Source organism: Sminthopsis crassicaudata, chromosome 1, assembly GCF_048593235.1.
Source record: "Sminthopsis crassicaudata isolate SCR6 chromosome 1, ASM4859323v1, whole genome shotgun sequence".
Classification (NCBI taxonomy): Eukaryota; Metazoa; Chordata; class Mammalia; order Dasyuromorphia; family Dasyuridae; genus Sminthopsis; species Sminthopsis crassicaudata.
In genome coordinates this window covers 348610868-348628698 of record NC_133617.1, presented here as the reverse complement: position 1 = coordinate 348628698, position 17831 = coordinate 348610868, and the positions used below count along the sequence as shown (strand labels likewise).

The following is a 17831-nucleotide window of genomic DNA, read 5'->3' as shown; positions in this document are numbered from 1 at the left end:
ACCTGAGCATAAGAAGACTCTTTCCTGCCAGTTTGCCTTCTCCCTGTCATTATCTTCTAGTTTTGTTGAGGTTTTTCAATCATTTTTCAATTGTGTCCAACTCACTGTGACCCTCATTTGGGGTTTTTTTGACAAAGATACTTAAATGGTATGTCATTTTCTTCTCCAGCTCATTTTATGGATGAGGAAATGGAGGTAAACAGTTGTGACCTACCCATCTAGTAAGTGTCTGAGGTCAGATTTGAACTGAGCAAGATGAGTCTTCTTGACTCCAGGCCTGGTATTCTATCCACTGTGCCATCACTGCAGACCTTCTAGATGCTCAGAGGCAAATTTTGAAATTCATTAACATGCTTTCAAGTGATTTCATCTGGAATTATATTTAATTTTTAACTTTTCAACTGGCAAAGAATTTGAACAGATTTATTCTGGGCACAACAGCACTGGATTCCATCTAATGCCCCCTTATCTCCTCTAGGATAAGATATCAACTCCTTTATTTGCTATTTAAAGTTCTCTACAACCTGCTCCAATTTATGCACTCTAAAGTCTTACCTAACTAGTCTTCTGGATGCTCCTCACATGTTAAATTTCACCTCCCCATTCCATGTTTTTATACAAATATTTGCCTGTATTTGAAATGTACTTTATCTTTTACCTCCATCCTTTAGAATCCCTTGTTTTCTTTACAGCTTCTATGAAGCTTTTGCTGATTGTTTCATTTAATAGTGTCTCTTTCCTGAAATGAACTTGTAAGTATTTTCTATAGTGCTTTTGTTGTTTTCTCTCTATAAAATGGAAGCTTCTTGAGTAGAAGGCAGGAATAATTTCATTTTTGGATTTATATACCCAGAAACTACCTAGAATTGTGCCTGGCATCATAAATGCTTATTGATTGATTGAATTCCTTTTATCTGACCCTGTTAACACAAAGAGTAGCATCTATTTAAAAAAAAGTATTCTCATAATATAGATAACCCATCCTATGGAAACAATCTTGGGCCTCTGTTTTTCAGCATAAATATAATATATTATATTGAGAAATAGACTGGGAAACTTTTAGAAGAAGCCATTATCTTTAAGACTATTTAGCCATGCTGCATTTTGAAAGTATTTTAGGAGAGTTCTCAACCATTTTAAAGAATGACTCAAATAGAGACCCTCTTGTAACTTTAACTTTCTCCTCCAGTTTTGGGAAGTCTGTCACCTTCCTCTAAGAGGAGTTTACAATGACATGTGGACATCTAAGACAAAATGTGTCAGGACAAGATTATGGCTAAGGAATTCAGATCAAAGACACTTTCATGTGTAAGAACTGGTCATCGTCATATACTCACCATCCTTGGCCACATCACCAATGGGCACATTGTGTTTTTGTGACATATAGCCCAGAAAGGAGAAGATGACAAAGCCAGAAAAAAAGCTTGTCAGGGAGTTGACAGAGGTAGTGATAATCGCATCTCTGGGAAAACACAAAACAAGTCATTATGAAGCAGAAGAAGATTATGGGAACAGATGTAATTTTCAACTCATTATTCTTAATTTGCTGGGACTTGAAGAAATGGGGCTAAGGGGGAAGGCAGGGCCATCATTTAAGGCATTTTTGTAAAGGAACCTGTTTTTTTCAGAATGAAAATGATCGATCTATCAACTCTGTGATTAACACAGTAGTTTCCTGCAAGCTTTTTATCCAAAGCAGCTCTCCTGTGTTTATAGTAACCTCACAGAAGAGCAATACCAATCTCACCTCTGGGGACCTTTCTGACCTTCTGATGAATATGCTCAAATGGGCATCTGACAACAAGAGCCTGAGCTGTTCAGGTTCTCATGGTCCTGTTTATTACTTCATAGGGAACAGATGAGGAACTCTTTTGCAGAACAGCCTTATCTCCATCAGTGTTTTGTTTTGTTTTGTTTTTAAAGCAAAATTTGGATTTGAAATAGGAAGGAAAAAATATTTTCCTTTATCAACCTAGACCATGCAGCTTCCTCTATCCATTTTTTGGGGCCTTTTGTGGAAATGAGATGAATAGAGGGAAAGAGGAGAAGTAAGGAAGAAAGGTTGAGGAAAGGTAAGTGAAGGGAAGGATGAAAGAGAAAAGAGGGAGAAAGAAAGCAGAAGTTTGTTCCATCTTGATTGCAACCTGCTCAGATGTTCAGGAGTTGAATCAATTTCAGTATCAAAAGAAAAGGAAAAATAAAACCTCTTTGTCTCCATCCTATAATATGAGTACTGGATCAGTAACACGGAAAACTGGAAGTTTTTTCATTCCACCACAAAAACCAATTAAAATAGGAAACTGGCCAGCTATTGAGCATATTTCCCTGATTCACCAAATACTAATCATAAAAGAAAACTTGTGCCAAAAGGTTTTTGTACTGCCAAATTTTGACCATTAGTATCTCTCTTAGAATAATGTATCATGGGCATATTGACTTTTTTTTTCAGGATAATATACATTTTCTAGGTGAAGTTCTGTATAATTATTTGATAACTAAACTATAACTAAATAACTATACTATTTAGTATAGTTATTTAGTCTTGTCTGACTCTATGACCTCATTTCAAGTTTTCTTGATAGAGATACTAGAGTGGTTTACTATTTCATTCTCCAGTTCCTTTTATAGATAAGGAAACTAAGGCAAACAAGGTTTCATAAGTGACTTGTTCAGGGTCATTTAGCTGCTAAGTGTCTGAGGCCAGATTTGAACTCAGTCTGGCTTTAGTCCTGCCACTCTATCCACTGTGCCACCAGTTAACTAATCTATATAATTCTTCTCTTTTTAAGCTGATTTATGTACACACTCCCATATTGGAAAAAAAAAAAGTTTCTGTGACTTCCAGTTAATTATACTTACCTGATACATACAGAAAAAAATATGTTTTATGATGTCATTTGGCCTCGTATGTAGAAATCAAGGTATACCCAGATACATATACAAAAATAACAATAAAAGGGGGACTTCTGGGAATCAATTTAGTATAGTATCAAAGAATTATTCAGATTAAGTAGGTGAGGAAGACAAATTGGAAATACATTATTTCATGGGACTTTCCTAATGTTTTGCTCAGATCCATAATTTCATGGGGTAAGAAACCGCCTCTACTAATATAGATTAACAACTATTTTACAATTTAAAGTTTTAAAGAGTGTTCTGGGACACAGAGAAATAAAATGACTTGCTCAGGATGACATATTGGACCTTAGATATGGGACTTGAAGTGAAAACTTAATAACATCAAGGTCCGCCCATAATGTATTGCTTCTCCTTAACTAACTTAGCTTTCAAAAGGTTCCTCAAGTAAATGCTTATTTGCACACAATGCTGGGCAGTAAATAGGATATAATTAGTAACTGGATAGAGAAGAAAACTGGCATAATGGATAGATAGCTGCCCTTAAAGCCAAGATGTGGGTACAAATCTTGTCTCAGACATATGTTAGCTGTATCACACAGGGAAATTCACTTAAACTTTTGCCTTTTGGGCAGCTCTCTAAGACTAGAAGCCACATAGAAAATGCCACACTGCTCATAAAAGTAGTCTCCCCACCCAGGAATTTCCTATACCAATGATGTTATAGTTCCAGTTTTTATCCCTCTGCCAGAAATATGATACAAAAATTAAAATCTCTGACATTTAAATCAAAGAAATAAAGGTAGAAATTCCTGAACTGATTAAAAGTCTATATCTGGCATAGAGTAGGCACTTATTAAATGTTTATTGACTGATATAATAAATTAAAGGATTTTAGTACCATTCAAGAAATATATGATTGGAAGAGAGAAAAATGACTAGTCCCATGGCAAGAGTCGAGGATAAAAGGGATAGGAGCCAGAGGATGGCAATCTGAATTCTTGGAGAGAATTCCCAAATTGAGGAGATTACAGATTCATTTGAATATTTTAATGGAATTCAATGTGTATATTTACTATATTCCAAAAACAATATTTGAGTTGTTATGCCTTTCTTAAATGAAGGTTCTAGGATTAAAAAATTCATTCCATAAATAGTAGAGGAAATGGGAAGGTCCAGAATCATGAATCATAGAATGAAACAGTTGTAGAGTTGGTAAGGATCTTAGAAGTTATCTGGTCCAACCCTTAATTAAATATATAACTTTCTTCTACCATCCTCACTCAAGTAGTGGCCATTTAGCCTCTAGTCAATCACTTAAGTATATGCTAGGAGGAAGGGTAGATATCGAACATTCAATTTCACAGGAAGACTCTTGATTTCTTGTATTTATCATCACCATTATTATTTGGGCAAATTATGTTATTTTTATTTAGCTTTTTAGAAAACTAATGATCATTGAAATGAAAATCCAAACATGATAATTCAGATTTAAAGTGGCTTAGTAAACAAACAAGCAAATAAATAAATTGTCTTAATGTGCAATTTGGAAGGAGATTCCATAAACTGATTGCTAATCATTATTATTACTTTTAAGTTTTTGCTCCATAAACATTATTTAAAGCAATCAAAATGTTCAGAAATCAAGCTTTGTTCTTTCCCTGCTATTCATTTGGTCTTTCCATATTCCTGTGTACAGTATCCCTTTTGATACAAAAGAAGGTAAATAATCAGTCTATAAAGGTCAAAGACACCAGCTTAAAATCCCTGGGTTATTTTCAGTCAGATTCTTTGGTCAGTGAATTCATGTCAACAAGCTGCATGTTACCACTTTTTAAAAGGCAACCCAGCCCCAAATTAATTTACCCAATTGCTTCTGGGGAGGAAAGAAGAGAAAAGGGAAAGAATTTATTAAACATTTGTTAAGCACCTATTGTTATGTCACACAGTATGTTAAGTGTTTTATAATATTATCTCAATCATCAGAGATATTATTTAATTTGATCTCATTTGAAAGAAGAAAAATTTAGTAACATGGTGATAAAAGGCAATCAGATTTTCTATTGTTTCCATTCACAGACGCATCCAGGGACAGTCTAGTGCTACTCAGAATTATTCAATGTTCTTTACAACATATTTCAGATTTTCCTCTGCAGAAGTGAAGGTAGTGCACAAGAGTATAAATATTAATTTAAAGATTATTTTTATAGCATGTTATGAATATATATTTTGAATGCTGTCAAACTCCTTAATTTGGTATGTGCTTTAAATGAGCTTCAGATTTTCTAGTTTTACTGCTTTGGACTAAGATTAAATGTCATTGTTTTAAATTTCAGATTATATATATTTTTTTCATTTTTGACTTTGTATTCCCAGGATCTAGCATAGTTTCTGGCACACAATAGTTTAATAAATGTTTGTTGATTGATTGATTGATATTTGATCACATTTCTGTGAATTAGAAAAGGAGTGGGGCAGATAGGGGAAAACATTTAGCAATGACAAGAAGTGGGAGCTAACATGGTAGTATGGGTCAGGGAAGTCACTGAAATCTGTGTGAACTTGGTCAAGTCCAATCTCTCTAGGCCTTAATTAAATCATTGTGTAAAATGAAGAAGTTGGACTATATAACCTCTGAGGTCCCTTTTAGTTCAAATATGATGCTGGGAAAGATACTGGAGTTGTTTGCCATTTTCAGATCATTTTACAGATGAGGAAACTGAAGCAAACCAGGTTGAATGACTTGCCCAGAGTCAAATAGTGAGTGTCTGAGTCCAAATTGGAACTTAGGAAGATGAATCTTCCTGATACAGAGCCACTCATCCACCTAGCTGTCCTAGAAGAGCTCCCAATAAATATAATGATGCCAGACTGCTGACTACTATTAGGGGAAAACTTATTAGAAAAATGTGAGGGGTTGAAAGTGATGGGGTGGGAGGGATAATAAAGGAAGGCTGAAGTTATAAAGAAAAAAAATGTAGGTCTTAACAGGGAACTTTTCAATAAAATTTTCAATTCCTATACATGGATACTCTCAAGTGTCATCTAGATTCATCAATTCTAGGAACATGAAAATCCTATAGAATTAGAGAGGTGATATTTTATTCTTTGTTTTATACATTTAATATGTGTATTTTAATTGACTTTAGACAAACATCCTAATTCTAATTTTAAATTATTCAAAAAGATACTGTAGGAGAATTGTTACCGTGCAGTCCAAAAATTTGTGTGATAAATATATTTCAATATGATTTATTTCTTTTGCAATTTTTTTTATTTTATGTATTTAAAAACATTATTCTGAGGATTCCACAGGCCTCACCAGCTTACCTAAATCTATGATACACAAAAAGGATAAATTGAAGGTCTAGTTTCTAAGTTTTATAAGCAGTTTTCCTTCTTGTTTTCCAGGCAATAACTTTTTTATCAGTTATTTTAAAATCTCAATAAATAAATGATCCACCAGTTGATTATTCAAATACTTTAAAAGGTAAGAGTTCAGAGCTTACCTGTAACAGTTGTTAGTAAATTTATTGTAACTGGAGAATGCTATTAACACACCAAAACCAACACCAAGAGAGAAGCATATTTGAGTGGCAGCATCTATCCAAACCTACAAACAGATCCAGAATCAAATACACAAAAGAAGAGAAAGAGACAGAGAGAGCAAGAAAAAGAGAAAGCTGTTATTAGAGATAATTGCAGGAAACTCATTCAGTCCAAAGATGAAAGATAAGAGTTGAATACAAGGTAATTTTGCAAATTACTGCTGCATGCATGCATGTACCCAATCCTGCCCCTCAGATTATTGTTTTCAGTTATCATGTCCTGAGTTCTTGCAGAGGGGAATTGTGCCTGGGTCCTGTGTCCTGTTCTTTCTTATGCAAAGTGGCATGAGTTTAGACTTAACTCATTATTAAAAAGAAAACATTATTCAAAACATGATTAGTATCAAATTATATTTTAAAGAATAAATATTTCCTATGGTCTTAACATAAAAGAGAATATTCTTAAAAGAAGTGTCTTTTCAGGATAGTTTTAATTGCTATTTTAACCCAATATGCCAATAAAGTGCTATTAAAAAGAGGTTTCAAAAATAAAACTGTAATGCAATAACATCTGTAAGAAAAGTAATTTATAAAACTCAGGTTACTCTGCACATTCATAAATTGAATATGTGTCCTAAAATCTTAATGAGATGCTTTTCTATGGCATCTTTAAGAAACAGAGAGTCCATGACTAAGCCTGGCTCAGAAGAGATATAAGGAGAAGTGCCTTGGTAAATGTTTAACTACTATTTCTGGGAGGATAGGTGATAATACCCTGCCCACTTGAGTCTATTCTACATTATTAATACTTTCTTAGGCTTAAATAATAAACAAAACAATAAACCAAACCCTGATTTGCAAGTTTTGCTGATTTCCAAAGTTGATTATTTTTCCACATACTGTGGAAGTATAAAGGCACATACTGAAAATTTAACAATTACCTTTGAGCTGGTTCTGGCACACCCTGAATATGATAATAGACCTCTCTTAATTCTTTACAGAGTTGATGGACTGTGGATGTTGAGCATTGTATATAATATTGAATTTGGTTGATGTGTTGGTTAGTCTTAGCTTTTTTTTAACTTTCCTTTTTAAAATCTTTGGATATTTGTTTTAGATTTTCTTTTTTTTTCTTTTTTTTGGATATGGGGATGTGTGGTATGTAGGTGTGTAGAGGGATATATCTAGAAATGAAGATGACACAAAAACAAAATGGTATCTACATTTAGAGAAAGAACTATGGTGTTTGAATGCAGATCTATTTTTTACTATTTTAAAATTTTTTTCTTTTTTGTGGTTTTTCTTTTGTTCTGATTCTTCTTTCAACACATGCTAATGTGGAAAAGGTTTAAAATGATTGTGCGTGTATGATTTATATCAGATTTCTTGCTGTCTTAGGGAAGGGGGAAGGAAGGGAAGAAAAATGAAAAATCTAGAACTCAAAATCTTACAAAAATGAATGTTTGAAACTATCTTTGCATGTAATTTAAAAAAAAAATGAAATACAATTAAGAAAAAAAAAAGAGCTCTTGCTCTTTGGACAGAACTAACCCTGTGATTGAGCCTTCTTCCCAATTTATCCTTTGCAGACAATTCTTTCCTGCCCTAATGCAACTACATGAAGCACACTTACTTTTCCTGCCCATCTACCGTGCTGACCTAAAAATGTATGGAATCCATTCAGTGGATAGAATAGAAGACTGGGAAGATAGAGGAGGAAGAAACCAGGAAGAACTTGGTAATAAATATTCTTTCAGTATCCTTCTTCAATGTTCTTTTGCAGATAAAGAACACCATTTCTCCTTCACTTTATAATCCTAAACTCATGACTTTTCATTCTCTTTAGATAGAGAGGTCAATAATGAGGGGTGATGAGGAACAACTATGGATTCAGAAGAGTCCTGATTATCCTCTGGAAGGGACTTATAATAGAATTCATCCTTCTACTCTCTAGATCCAAATTTATTTCACCCTCAATTCCTAAAGAGGGATGCAGAGACTAAGCATATTCCGTGTACCAGGGGTCAAGTATATGACCTTTATCTGTTAAACAAGAGTGGTAATAGCATGATGGGATATCTAACTGGCACTGTGGATAGTGATGGTTTGGAGTCAGAAAGACTCTTCTTCCTGAATTCAAATTTGTGTGACCCTGGCAAGCCACTTAATCCTGTTTGTCTTAATTTCCTCATCTATAAAATGAATTGGAGAAGGAAATGATAAACTATTCCAGTATCTTTGTCAAGAAAATTCCAAATGGGGTCACAAAGAATGTAACTTCTTTATTCATTACAAAATGCTGCCTTTATAGAGAAATTATTATGATAGTTGGGATGGTTGGTGAGATGTATTTATATTAATATAGTATCAATAGAATTAGAAAAGAGAGAATGAATACAAATCAAGCTTTGGATATGGAACTGAGACATATTTAAAGCTATAAATGAATTTAATAACCATCTAGTCTTAACCCTTCATTTTATAAATGATGAAATGGAGGTTCATAGATCTAGAATCATGTGCCAAAAGTCACACAGGAGCTAGGACTGAAACTTAAATCTTCTTATTCCAAATCTCAAATTATCTATAATGACTCTAGAAGTCTTTTACTGACTCAAGAATCTATAGCTTTATTATTATTAGGTTTTATTTCAGTTCTCAAAAGACTAGAAGATTTTATGTGATCCTGGGCAAGTCACTTAACTCCAACTGACTCAGCACAATAATAAAAATAAAATAAAGACTAGAGGATTAAATTACACTTACCAAAACCTATCAGAAGTAATAAGAAGCAGTTAAGTGGTTGTTCTGTTCAGATAAGAAATAAAGGAAGAAAGCTATAACTTCTTACTCAAAAAATATGAATTAATAGATGAGTCTCCATGGTCCCATCACTTTTCTCTCTCTTTTTCTTTCCCCCTCCTTCCCTCTTTCTCTCCCCCTTTTCTCTTTTTCATTTCTTTTCTCCCTCTCAACTTCTTTCCTCTTCCTTTTCTTTCTTCCTCTCTTTCCCTCTCTCACTCCTGCTTATCCCTCTCCCTCTTTCATTTTTCTTTCTCCCTTCTCTTCTCTTCATTTCCCCCCTTACTCTTCCCTCTTCCCTTTCTTCTCTTCCTCTCCCCTTCTCCCTCTATTTCTTAAGAGAGAGAACTAGGTATGATAGTAGATAGGACCTGAAACCAAGAAGACTTTGAATCCTACCTCAGTGATTTACTAGCTGGGCATGTAACCTAACCTCTTGGTTTCAGTCCTTATCTGTACAATGGGGATAGTAGTAACACCTATGGCTTTAGAACTATAATGGGGAAATTAAGGGGGGGAAAGGGAAATAAGGAGAATTGGCAATATCTAACTTGACATTTTTCAATGTCAATACAATCTGTTGGGCATCTTCCATGTGTATTAATAAGGGCAAGTTTTTCTTCAAGTCTGGATTTTGAGAGGATCACTGGTCAACTCTTGTTTCTCCCTGACATTTCCAATTTCAGACTTATCTTCAGTTTTTGGCTGGGCTACTGTTATGCTCATTCCTAGTCTTTAAAATGATAGAAATTTCTCCAGTTGTGTTACCTTAAAGACCAAATTCAGAGAGCTAAAACTGAAGTTTACGATATAGAGCACTTTTTTTTTCAAAGGTCCTGCTTTACTGACACTGGAGCCAGCTGGGGCCTGGGTCCAGGGCTGCACTAATGTGGCCTACACCAAGACTGTATGCTGGACTCCTACCCTGCTGTCTGTCAAAGATATTTTCTGCTGAGCTTCTAAATTTCCTTGTGCTGGAAAATGTTCTATTTCAGTTTTTTGAGTGCTCTAATGCTCTAAAATTTTGTTTAGAGTCATTATTTAAAGGAATTTGGAGTGGTTTAGGAGAGATATTGGTGAGTGCCTGCCTTTACTCCACCATCTTAGCTCTACCACTCCTTCTGGGCCTTTTCTTTCAATGTTCTTCATGATTAGGGTAACCTAATCACTACATTTTCCCAAATTTTAATTCTGTAGGCCAAGTTTTAACTAGGCAAACATCATTTATTTATTTGATGATAGTCAAATAGCACTGGGTTCAAGTTTCCTCATGCAAATAAGGTCCAGGAGAAGAAGGTGCCTTGGAGAAAAGAACTTTGTATCTGCTGAAATGCTCTGAAACTTTTTTGGCTTTTTCACAAGCAAAGGAGCCACTTGAATCTTCACATCCCCTACTATGGTAAAAACAAAACAAAACAAACAAACAAATAAAAACTACTTTGTTTTAGATCCTTTTAAAAGAGCAAATGGTCCTCTCCAATCCCCTCCCTTTGTGAGATGAAGATGATCCCTTTCCAAAATGGATATTTTGGATAGTTGGGATATATAGGAAAATACCTCTATATTAGTAATACAATCAGGAGAAGTTAGAAGATCAATCAGAATGTTTGTGAGGGATTTTGCTGCCACTCTAACATGAATAAACATTGAAGGAGGAGATAGGTGGTTCTATTTTTTGGTGGACGTGAGAATGGTCACAACTCTCTTTTGGGCAGCACTGGTATAGTTGCAGTGAAATAACTGAATGAAACGTCTTGAGGAAGAACAGACTCTTCCTTTGCTGGCTATTCTTAGTGCTCTGCCCTGCGAGGTGACTGCCAAGGAAAGCAGCTTCAGAGGGTGAAGTGGTGGGAGGAGAACATGATAATTGTAGTGTGTCTGTATTTCCTATGTGCTACTATCGTGTCTTATATTCTCTGGTTGTACTTGGTATCTGTCTTCTGGTCATTAATGTCAATCCAGACATAAAACAGAATGATTTTCTCTGCAAAAGTGTTCAGTATTGTAATGGAAGATAATCATATTTTTTACAGCTAGTAGGAACAATCCTATCATTTTAGAGATGAGAAAATTGAGGCCTAGAGTGGCTTAGTTTGTATCTAGATAGTCTAGATTCAAACTCAGATCCTTTGTCTCCAAATCTAGGGCCTTTTCTGCCTTTAATGTCTTTCCCAAGATCCAAATGGAAAAGGGATTCTCAATTGACAGTGAGGTCTTCCATATGTTTTTTTCCTATGAATAATATTGAGCTAAATGCATCAAATCCTAGAATATTATCAAGTTTTATCTATGTGCTCAAAAGAGAATCCATTTTCTTGGATGAAAAATGTCTGTTGTCCAGATTAAGAACTGAAGTTGAATGATCAGTTCATTGAAGTCATATGGTGGTACAAATATCCAAAACTGCATTGCATATGGATATATGAATCATGGCCAAATCAAAGCAAATGGATGAAAGAATGACATTTTATCTGTAAAATGAGCAGTGCTTTTTAACAACCACAGGCTGCTCCCCAGAGTAAAAACACATCTTTAAAAAATATTCTCCCAGAAATGTTGTACAGGTGACAACCCTGGATTATCATAATCTGTGAAAGACCAAAGTGCCCATAATCCAAAGAGTCACAGAGAAAAACATAGCATGTGGATAGGCTGCATCATTTTTCCAGTTATGCTCAATATTCGAAAAATAATAAAATATATATCAGGAAGCAAATATATAATCATAAAAAGGATGGAGCCCCATCTTGTTGAACAAATGAGAGATAATAAGTGGAGAGAGCTTAAGTGCTGCTTTGACATATGTTAAATTGAAAAAGACCTACAAGAAGGACCACAGTATATTGGATAGGCCTTCAGTGGAGAATTATAAATTAACATAAACAAGATTCATAGAAGATAGAGTAGAGATAGATTTCAGTTTGAACTGGTAGAGGGCCTGCATTGATGGGATCACTATTTTGTCTTGTGTTAATCATGATGCACAAAACATCGACTCAATGATGGGGACTCTACTTGTCACAGCATCTTCCCCTACCTTATTGATAAATTTACTAATAAACATGTTTCCCAGTAAAGGAAATAAGGAAACAGCCCAATGATACAGTACTAGGCCTGGAGTCAGGAAAATTCATATTCCTGAATTCAAATTTGGGGTTAGATATTTGCTATTAGTGTCATCCTGGGCAAGTCACTTAATGCTGTTTGCCTCAGTTTCCTCATTTATAAAATAGGCTGGAGAAGGAAATGGCAGACTGCTTCAGCATCATTGTGAAGAAAATCCCAAATGAAGTCACAAAGAGTGAAACAGTTTTTTATTCATTAGGAAATGATGCCTTTATAAGATTGTGACTTGCCCAGAATTACAGAAAATCAGAGACAGGATGTGCTCAGGTCTTCTTGATTCTAGGGCCTTGGTTCAGAAAAAAAGATAAGTGAAAAGGTCATGATTATCTATAGATATTTCTTCTCCTTCATCTCTCAAATCCAATTACTTACTTACTAAGTTTTATTTAATTCCCTATCTAATATATCTCTTGTATCCAACTGATCTTCTTGTTCCCATTGACATCACATTACTGTAGGTTCTTTTAAGGACCCTATGAATTATACAAATAATCTCCCTATAGGTGTACCATGGCACACAACTCCTGATTCCCTAATGAATCTTTAGCCCCAGAATAGATAAGTCTTTGTCATAAACATTCTAGGTGATATAAAATGAATTCATAAATGAATAAAGAACACACACTCACAGATGCTTCACAGAGACGATAGAAATCAACACTCAAGTAGGCTTTAATACCATCAATGGCTCCTGGAAGGGTGACTCCTCGTAGTAGTAAAGCTGTGAGGACTACATATGGCATGGTGGCCGTAATCCATACCACCTGAATAGAAAATCATGATAATTATCCTTCTTCATTTTTGTTCTTTGTATCATTTTAGTTTCTCTCTCCCTTCTTCCCCTCCCTCCTCATCTCTCTCCCTCTCTCTTCTCTCTCTCCTTCTCTTCCTCCATCCCTCCCTCTGAGCCCCCTCTCTGTCTCTGTCTGTCTGTCTGTCTCTCTCTTTCTCTCTCTCTCTGTCTCTCCCTTTTTTATGCACACACATGCATATCCACATATGCATTATACAAAGAATAACTATAGGTATTAGATACTCATAAATTGACCTATTAAAAACAAGTAGGCACCAAATTTATGAGCATAATATACCAAAATGTTTTAAAAAGGAAAAAGATTTTTTATTGGTGACTATTAAGATATCTAACATACCTGAAAAAAATATAGGATTCAGCTACATTAAGACAATTAAATAAAAGTAACTATTTTCTCCTTTTATCTTGGCTTTCATGCTCTGCCCCAGAATTGGTACTATCTGGACCTCATTCAGAGGCATAATTAGTAATTTTTTTTTATAACTATAAATATTTTTTGGAGGTTAAAGGTTTTTTAATTGATATCTATATAAATAACATGCTTAGTTGCAAGCAATTAATCTTTAGCATTTCAGCTTGCTTCCCAATATTTAGTAATTTCTTCAAAGTCTACTGACTAAATAATTTCAATAGATACATTCATCTTCCCACAAAAATGTGGGAATTGTCTTTTGCTTACATTTTTGTTACTTTGATTAATGTTTGATATGTTTGATAAAATGGTTACTTGCTTACATTCTCTCTCATTCCCAAATACCATGATAATTTCCACAGCATGAAAATATTATTAGTGCAGTCATTCATTAGAGTCCTCTTTACTTTTTCTTTTGCCTATGAAGGATTGCCATTAGTTTGCTTTAAATAAAGCATCCTTCTTTCATTAAAGCCATTGTTGCTTATTAACAAATGAAAATCTGTGTTAATTTTTATACTCAAATACATAAGTGAATGTGTGATCAATTCCAAAGAGGCAGAATATGACCCATGTTGTAAGATTTTTATTCTATCCTTACCAGAGATGGGCCACAAATATATAAGAGAGGGAGGAGGCATTCCTTCTTGATACTTTAAGGATATGAGTGGACACAAAGGCTGACCACTAGTTACTTTTAGCTTTGACTATAAGACCTGCCCAGCTTCTTTTTTTGGTCATATATTTCTTTGATACCTTTACTTTGCTTCTTCTTAGCTGCTTGTTTTAAGACTTGCAGCATGTTTCACCTACCACATGTCTCTGCATTGCCCCAGGTGATACTCATTTTGCATTCTTTGGTGATTATAGTGTTCCATGACTCTGTGATATAACATCATTTGTAGAATATTTGTACTAAAAAGGTTGATCTTTGTTTCAAGGAGAAATTTGGGATCATTAAAGAAGGTTTGCAGTTTCCCAAAAGTAATTTATTCCAAAGTTTCTTAAACTGAATGTGGAGATTGCAAAATTATAATTTCTTATCAGTAAATGTTTGATTTGTATGTCTATTTTAGGTATGTGTGTGTGTGTGTGTGTGTGTGTGTGTGTGTGTGTGTGTGTATGACCATGTAAAAGTTTCCTGGGTAAAAATGAGTTATGAGTGGAAAAAATTTAAGAAGCTCATATTTGGCCTGCTCTCTTCTTCCTATTTAATTCTAGGCCCCCGATAGGATCCATCTGTAATGCTTATCCAAGATAAATATGGTAATGGACAAGTTATGGAGGTTGATCATCATAGAACTTCATAACCTAGACAACAGGTATTATCTCTATGGATAGTTAGGTAAAATTCTTTCATTTCTATAGGCATGTTTTTATTTTACATGTTTTTCATTTCAGAGATACAGATTCAGCCAACCCTTTCTTATACTGACATCTATAACATAGTCCACTTAAACTAATGAATAATCATCTTTCAAAATAGAAAACAATACTGAATCCTGGTTCTGATAGTAACTATACTGTTACTATCAAAAACATCTTGAACTTATGTGCATCTTTGATTCTGTAATATCTAGTTGTCAATGAGCTTTACCTTTCCAGATGTCTTCACTCCCTTCCATAAACTGAAATAAAGCAGCACAATTACTACAACCAAGCAGGAGGTTAGCTGCCATCGAGGAAGGCCCAAATCATCAATTCCTTTGCTTTGGTGAAGATGCAACACTCCCCGTCTGAAAAATCAAGAGGAGAAAGATTGTATACAATTCTATTATTTCTACATAGGCTAAATGAAGGATTTAGAGCCAGGTGACTAAGGTATTTAACCTCATCTGTGGTACTTAATGATTGCATGAAAATACAAGGCTTTGATCCACATTCAGTGTCTTTAGTTCTCTTTCTGGATGCAGACGGCATTTTCCATTCCAAGTCTGATGGAATTGTCTTGAATCAAGTATTCTCTTTGTGCTTTAGTTGCTTCCTCTTTTTCAATTGATTATTTTACAAATTTTTATTACAGCAGGGCACTAGTATGTGGTTATCTCACCTCTGCTGGGTTTTTGGAGAGAGGATAGCAAATTATATAAACATTTTTACCTCTAAAGGACTGATTTTATTCTCATACTGCCAGTTGGTTCAAACAATACCTGAGCATAGGCAGAAAGCGAATAAGTATTTATATGAAGAAATAAACTTACTTTTATGTAAATGGTTTCAATGGCCTTCACTATGATGGTCCTGTATTATTATTATATTCTTTTGATTAGTCTCCTGGCCCAAAGTCTCTCCCCTCTCAAGTCTATCATCCTGCCATGTATTTTCCCTTTTCCCTTTTGTTTATTTGTGTTTTTTCTTTCTCATGGTTTTTTTCCTTTTGGTCTGATTTTTCTTGCACAATATGGCAAATAGGGAAATATTTAAAAGGATTACACATGTTTAACCTATATCAGATTGCTTGCTGTCTTAGGGAGGGCAGAATTAAGGGAGGGAGGGAGGGAGAAACATTTGGAATACAGGGTCTTACAGGGATGAATGTTGAAAACTATCTTTACATGTATTTGGAAATATAAGATAGTATTGAGGGAAAAAAAGTGCAACTGTTGATGATCAAAAAAAAAAAGCAAAAAAAGAAAAAATATGATTTTCCTTCACTTCTTTTTCTGTGAATGTCTTCAAGTGGGGGGACTGAGGGAAAAAAAATATATATATATATATATATATATTTCAAACGATGATTAAGCAAAACGCCAAATATCATAGCCAATAGTTATACAAGAACACAATAGTGACTTTTCATGACTTTTCTGGAATTAACAGCATAGCTTCCTTTGTTTAATATAATGATTTTCTCCAGCTGTCACAGAAATAACAAATAAATTATGGGGATTTTAAAAATCAGGGTAAATGAAAGATGTTTGTTTTTTAGTTTTGAAAGTTTCATAGAAATCCTTGAATAAACTCCAGGGAGAAGTGTTGTCACCCTAAGACTGGGAAGTTACATATATATATATGTTTGTTTCCACTGTTTCCAATATGGTAATCATAGCTCTATATGAGAATTAGTAATATAGTAATTAACCATACAAATTAGAAATCCAGGACTTCATTCTCTTTTTTTTTCCCCCTGAGGCTGGGGTTAAGTGACTTGCCCAGGGTCACACAGCTAGGAAGTGTTAAGTGTCTGAGATCAAATTTGAACTCAGGTCCTCCTGAATTCAGGGCTGGTGCTCTATCCACTGCGCCACCTAGCTGCCCCTATCCAGGACTTAAATGAAATCAAATCAGCCCACACATTTACAAAATCTGGTTGATTTTAAATAAATTTAATAAACATGACCTTTAAAGTTTTTTTTATTAGATTTTCAAGTGAATTTGTAAACATGGAGGGATCTGGTAGAAATAAGCTACTGTTCTATTAATATAAACTATTGTTCCAGAAGTCTCTCTATAAAGGATCGGGATAAACATTACTTCAATATACCTAAGTCCATGTAAGTTAACTCTACTCTAGAGAGCACAACTCTTTTGGATTGGCTACATTATTTGAATGCCAAATGGAGTTTTGTCAAAAAAAAAAAATGATTTTATGAAAAACTCACACAGGGCAAGGACTCACAAGATGGTCAGAAAAAGTGATACAATGACACTCTCTAGGTATCTCTCAAGAATTTTAGAATCTATTGTATGAAATAGGAGACATTGGCACAGGGCTGTCCAGCATGGTGTGCCCGCATAGGGAAAGTGCTCTGTTCTATAAGCAAAGCAGAACTGAATTAGCCTAAAAGAAAGGCAAGATACATAAAATGAGAGAAGCTACCCCAAATGTTCATATTGACTATTTGTGTTTGACCTGTAACAGATCATTCCAAGCCTATATTCGACTGAGCAGCCACTGTTGAACATACTGGAGCTCCACTCTCACTTAGTGATGTCGTTTTGGCCCTCTTGGAGAACAAAGGACAATAACCAATCAAGCAATCAATGAGTATTTAGCAGGCATTTACTATGTTCTAGGTACTGAGATAAGCTCTGGGGATATAAATAAAGTTAAAACATGGCTTTTCCACTTAAAAAGCTCATATTCAATGGGAGAGATAACATTTAAATAACTATGTACAGATAAGATCTATAAAATGTAAAAGGAAGTAATCCCAGAGGGAAAGTACTAGCAGCTGGGGGATAGAAAAAAAAGAAAACAGAGGAAAAGCTTTCTGCAGAAGGTGTGATTTGGACGATCTTGCAGGAAGTCACAGAAGCCAGGAAGCAGAAA

The 17831-nt window shown here is 34.7% G+C and overlaps 1 protein-coding gene across 3 annotated transcripts in view; it reads right to left on the bottom strand.

Annotated features, from left to right (window-relative positions):
- Nucleotides 1-17831, bottom strand: part of SLC6A3 (solute carrier family 6 member 3) — an 85282-nt gene that overhangs the window by 37506 nt on the left and 29945 nt on the right. For all 3 annotated transcript variants that reach the window (XM_074279165.1, XM_074279163.1, XM_074279164.1), the window contains 4 exons: nucleotides 15156-15294; nucleotides 12962-13096; nucleotides 6366-6469; nucleotides 1338-1462 (listed from right to left, as the gene is read on the bottom strand). In XM_074279165.1, coding sequence (XP_074135266.1) covers nucleotides 1338-1462; nucleotides 6366-6469; nucleotides 12962-13096; nucleotides 15156-15294 — 503 coding nt within the window. The remainder of the gene's footprint in view (nucleotides 1-1337; nucleotides 1463-6365; nucleotides 6470-12961; nucleotides 13097-15155; nucleotides 15295-17831) is intronic.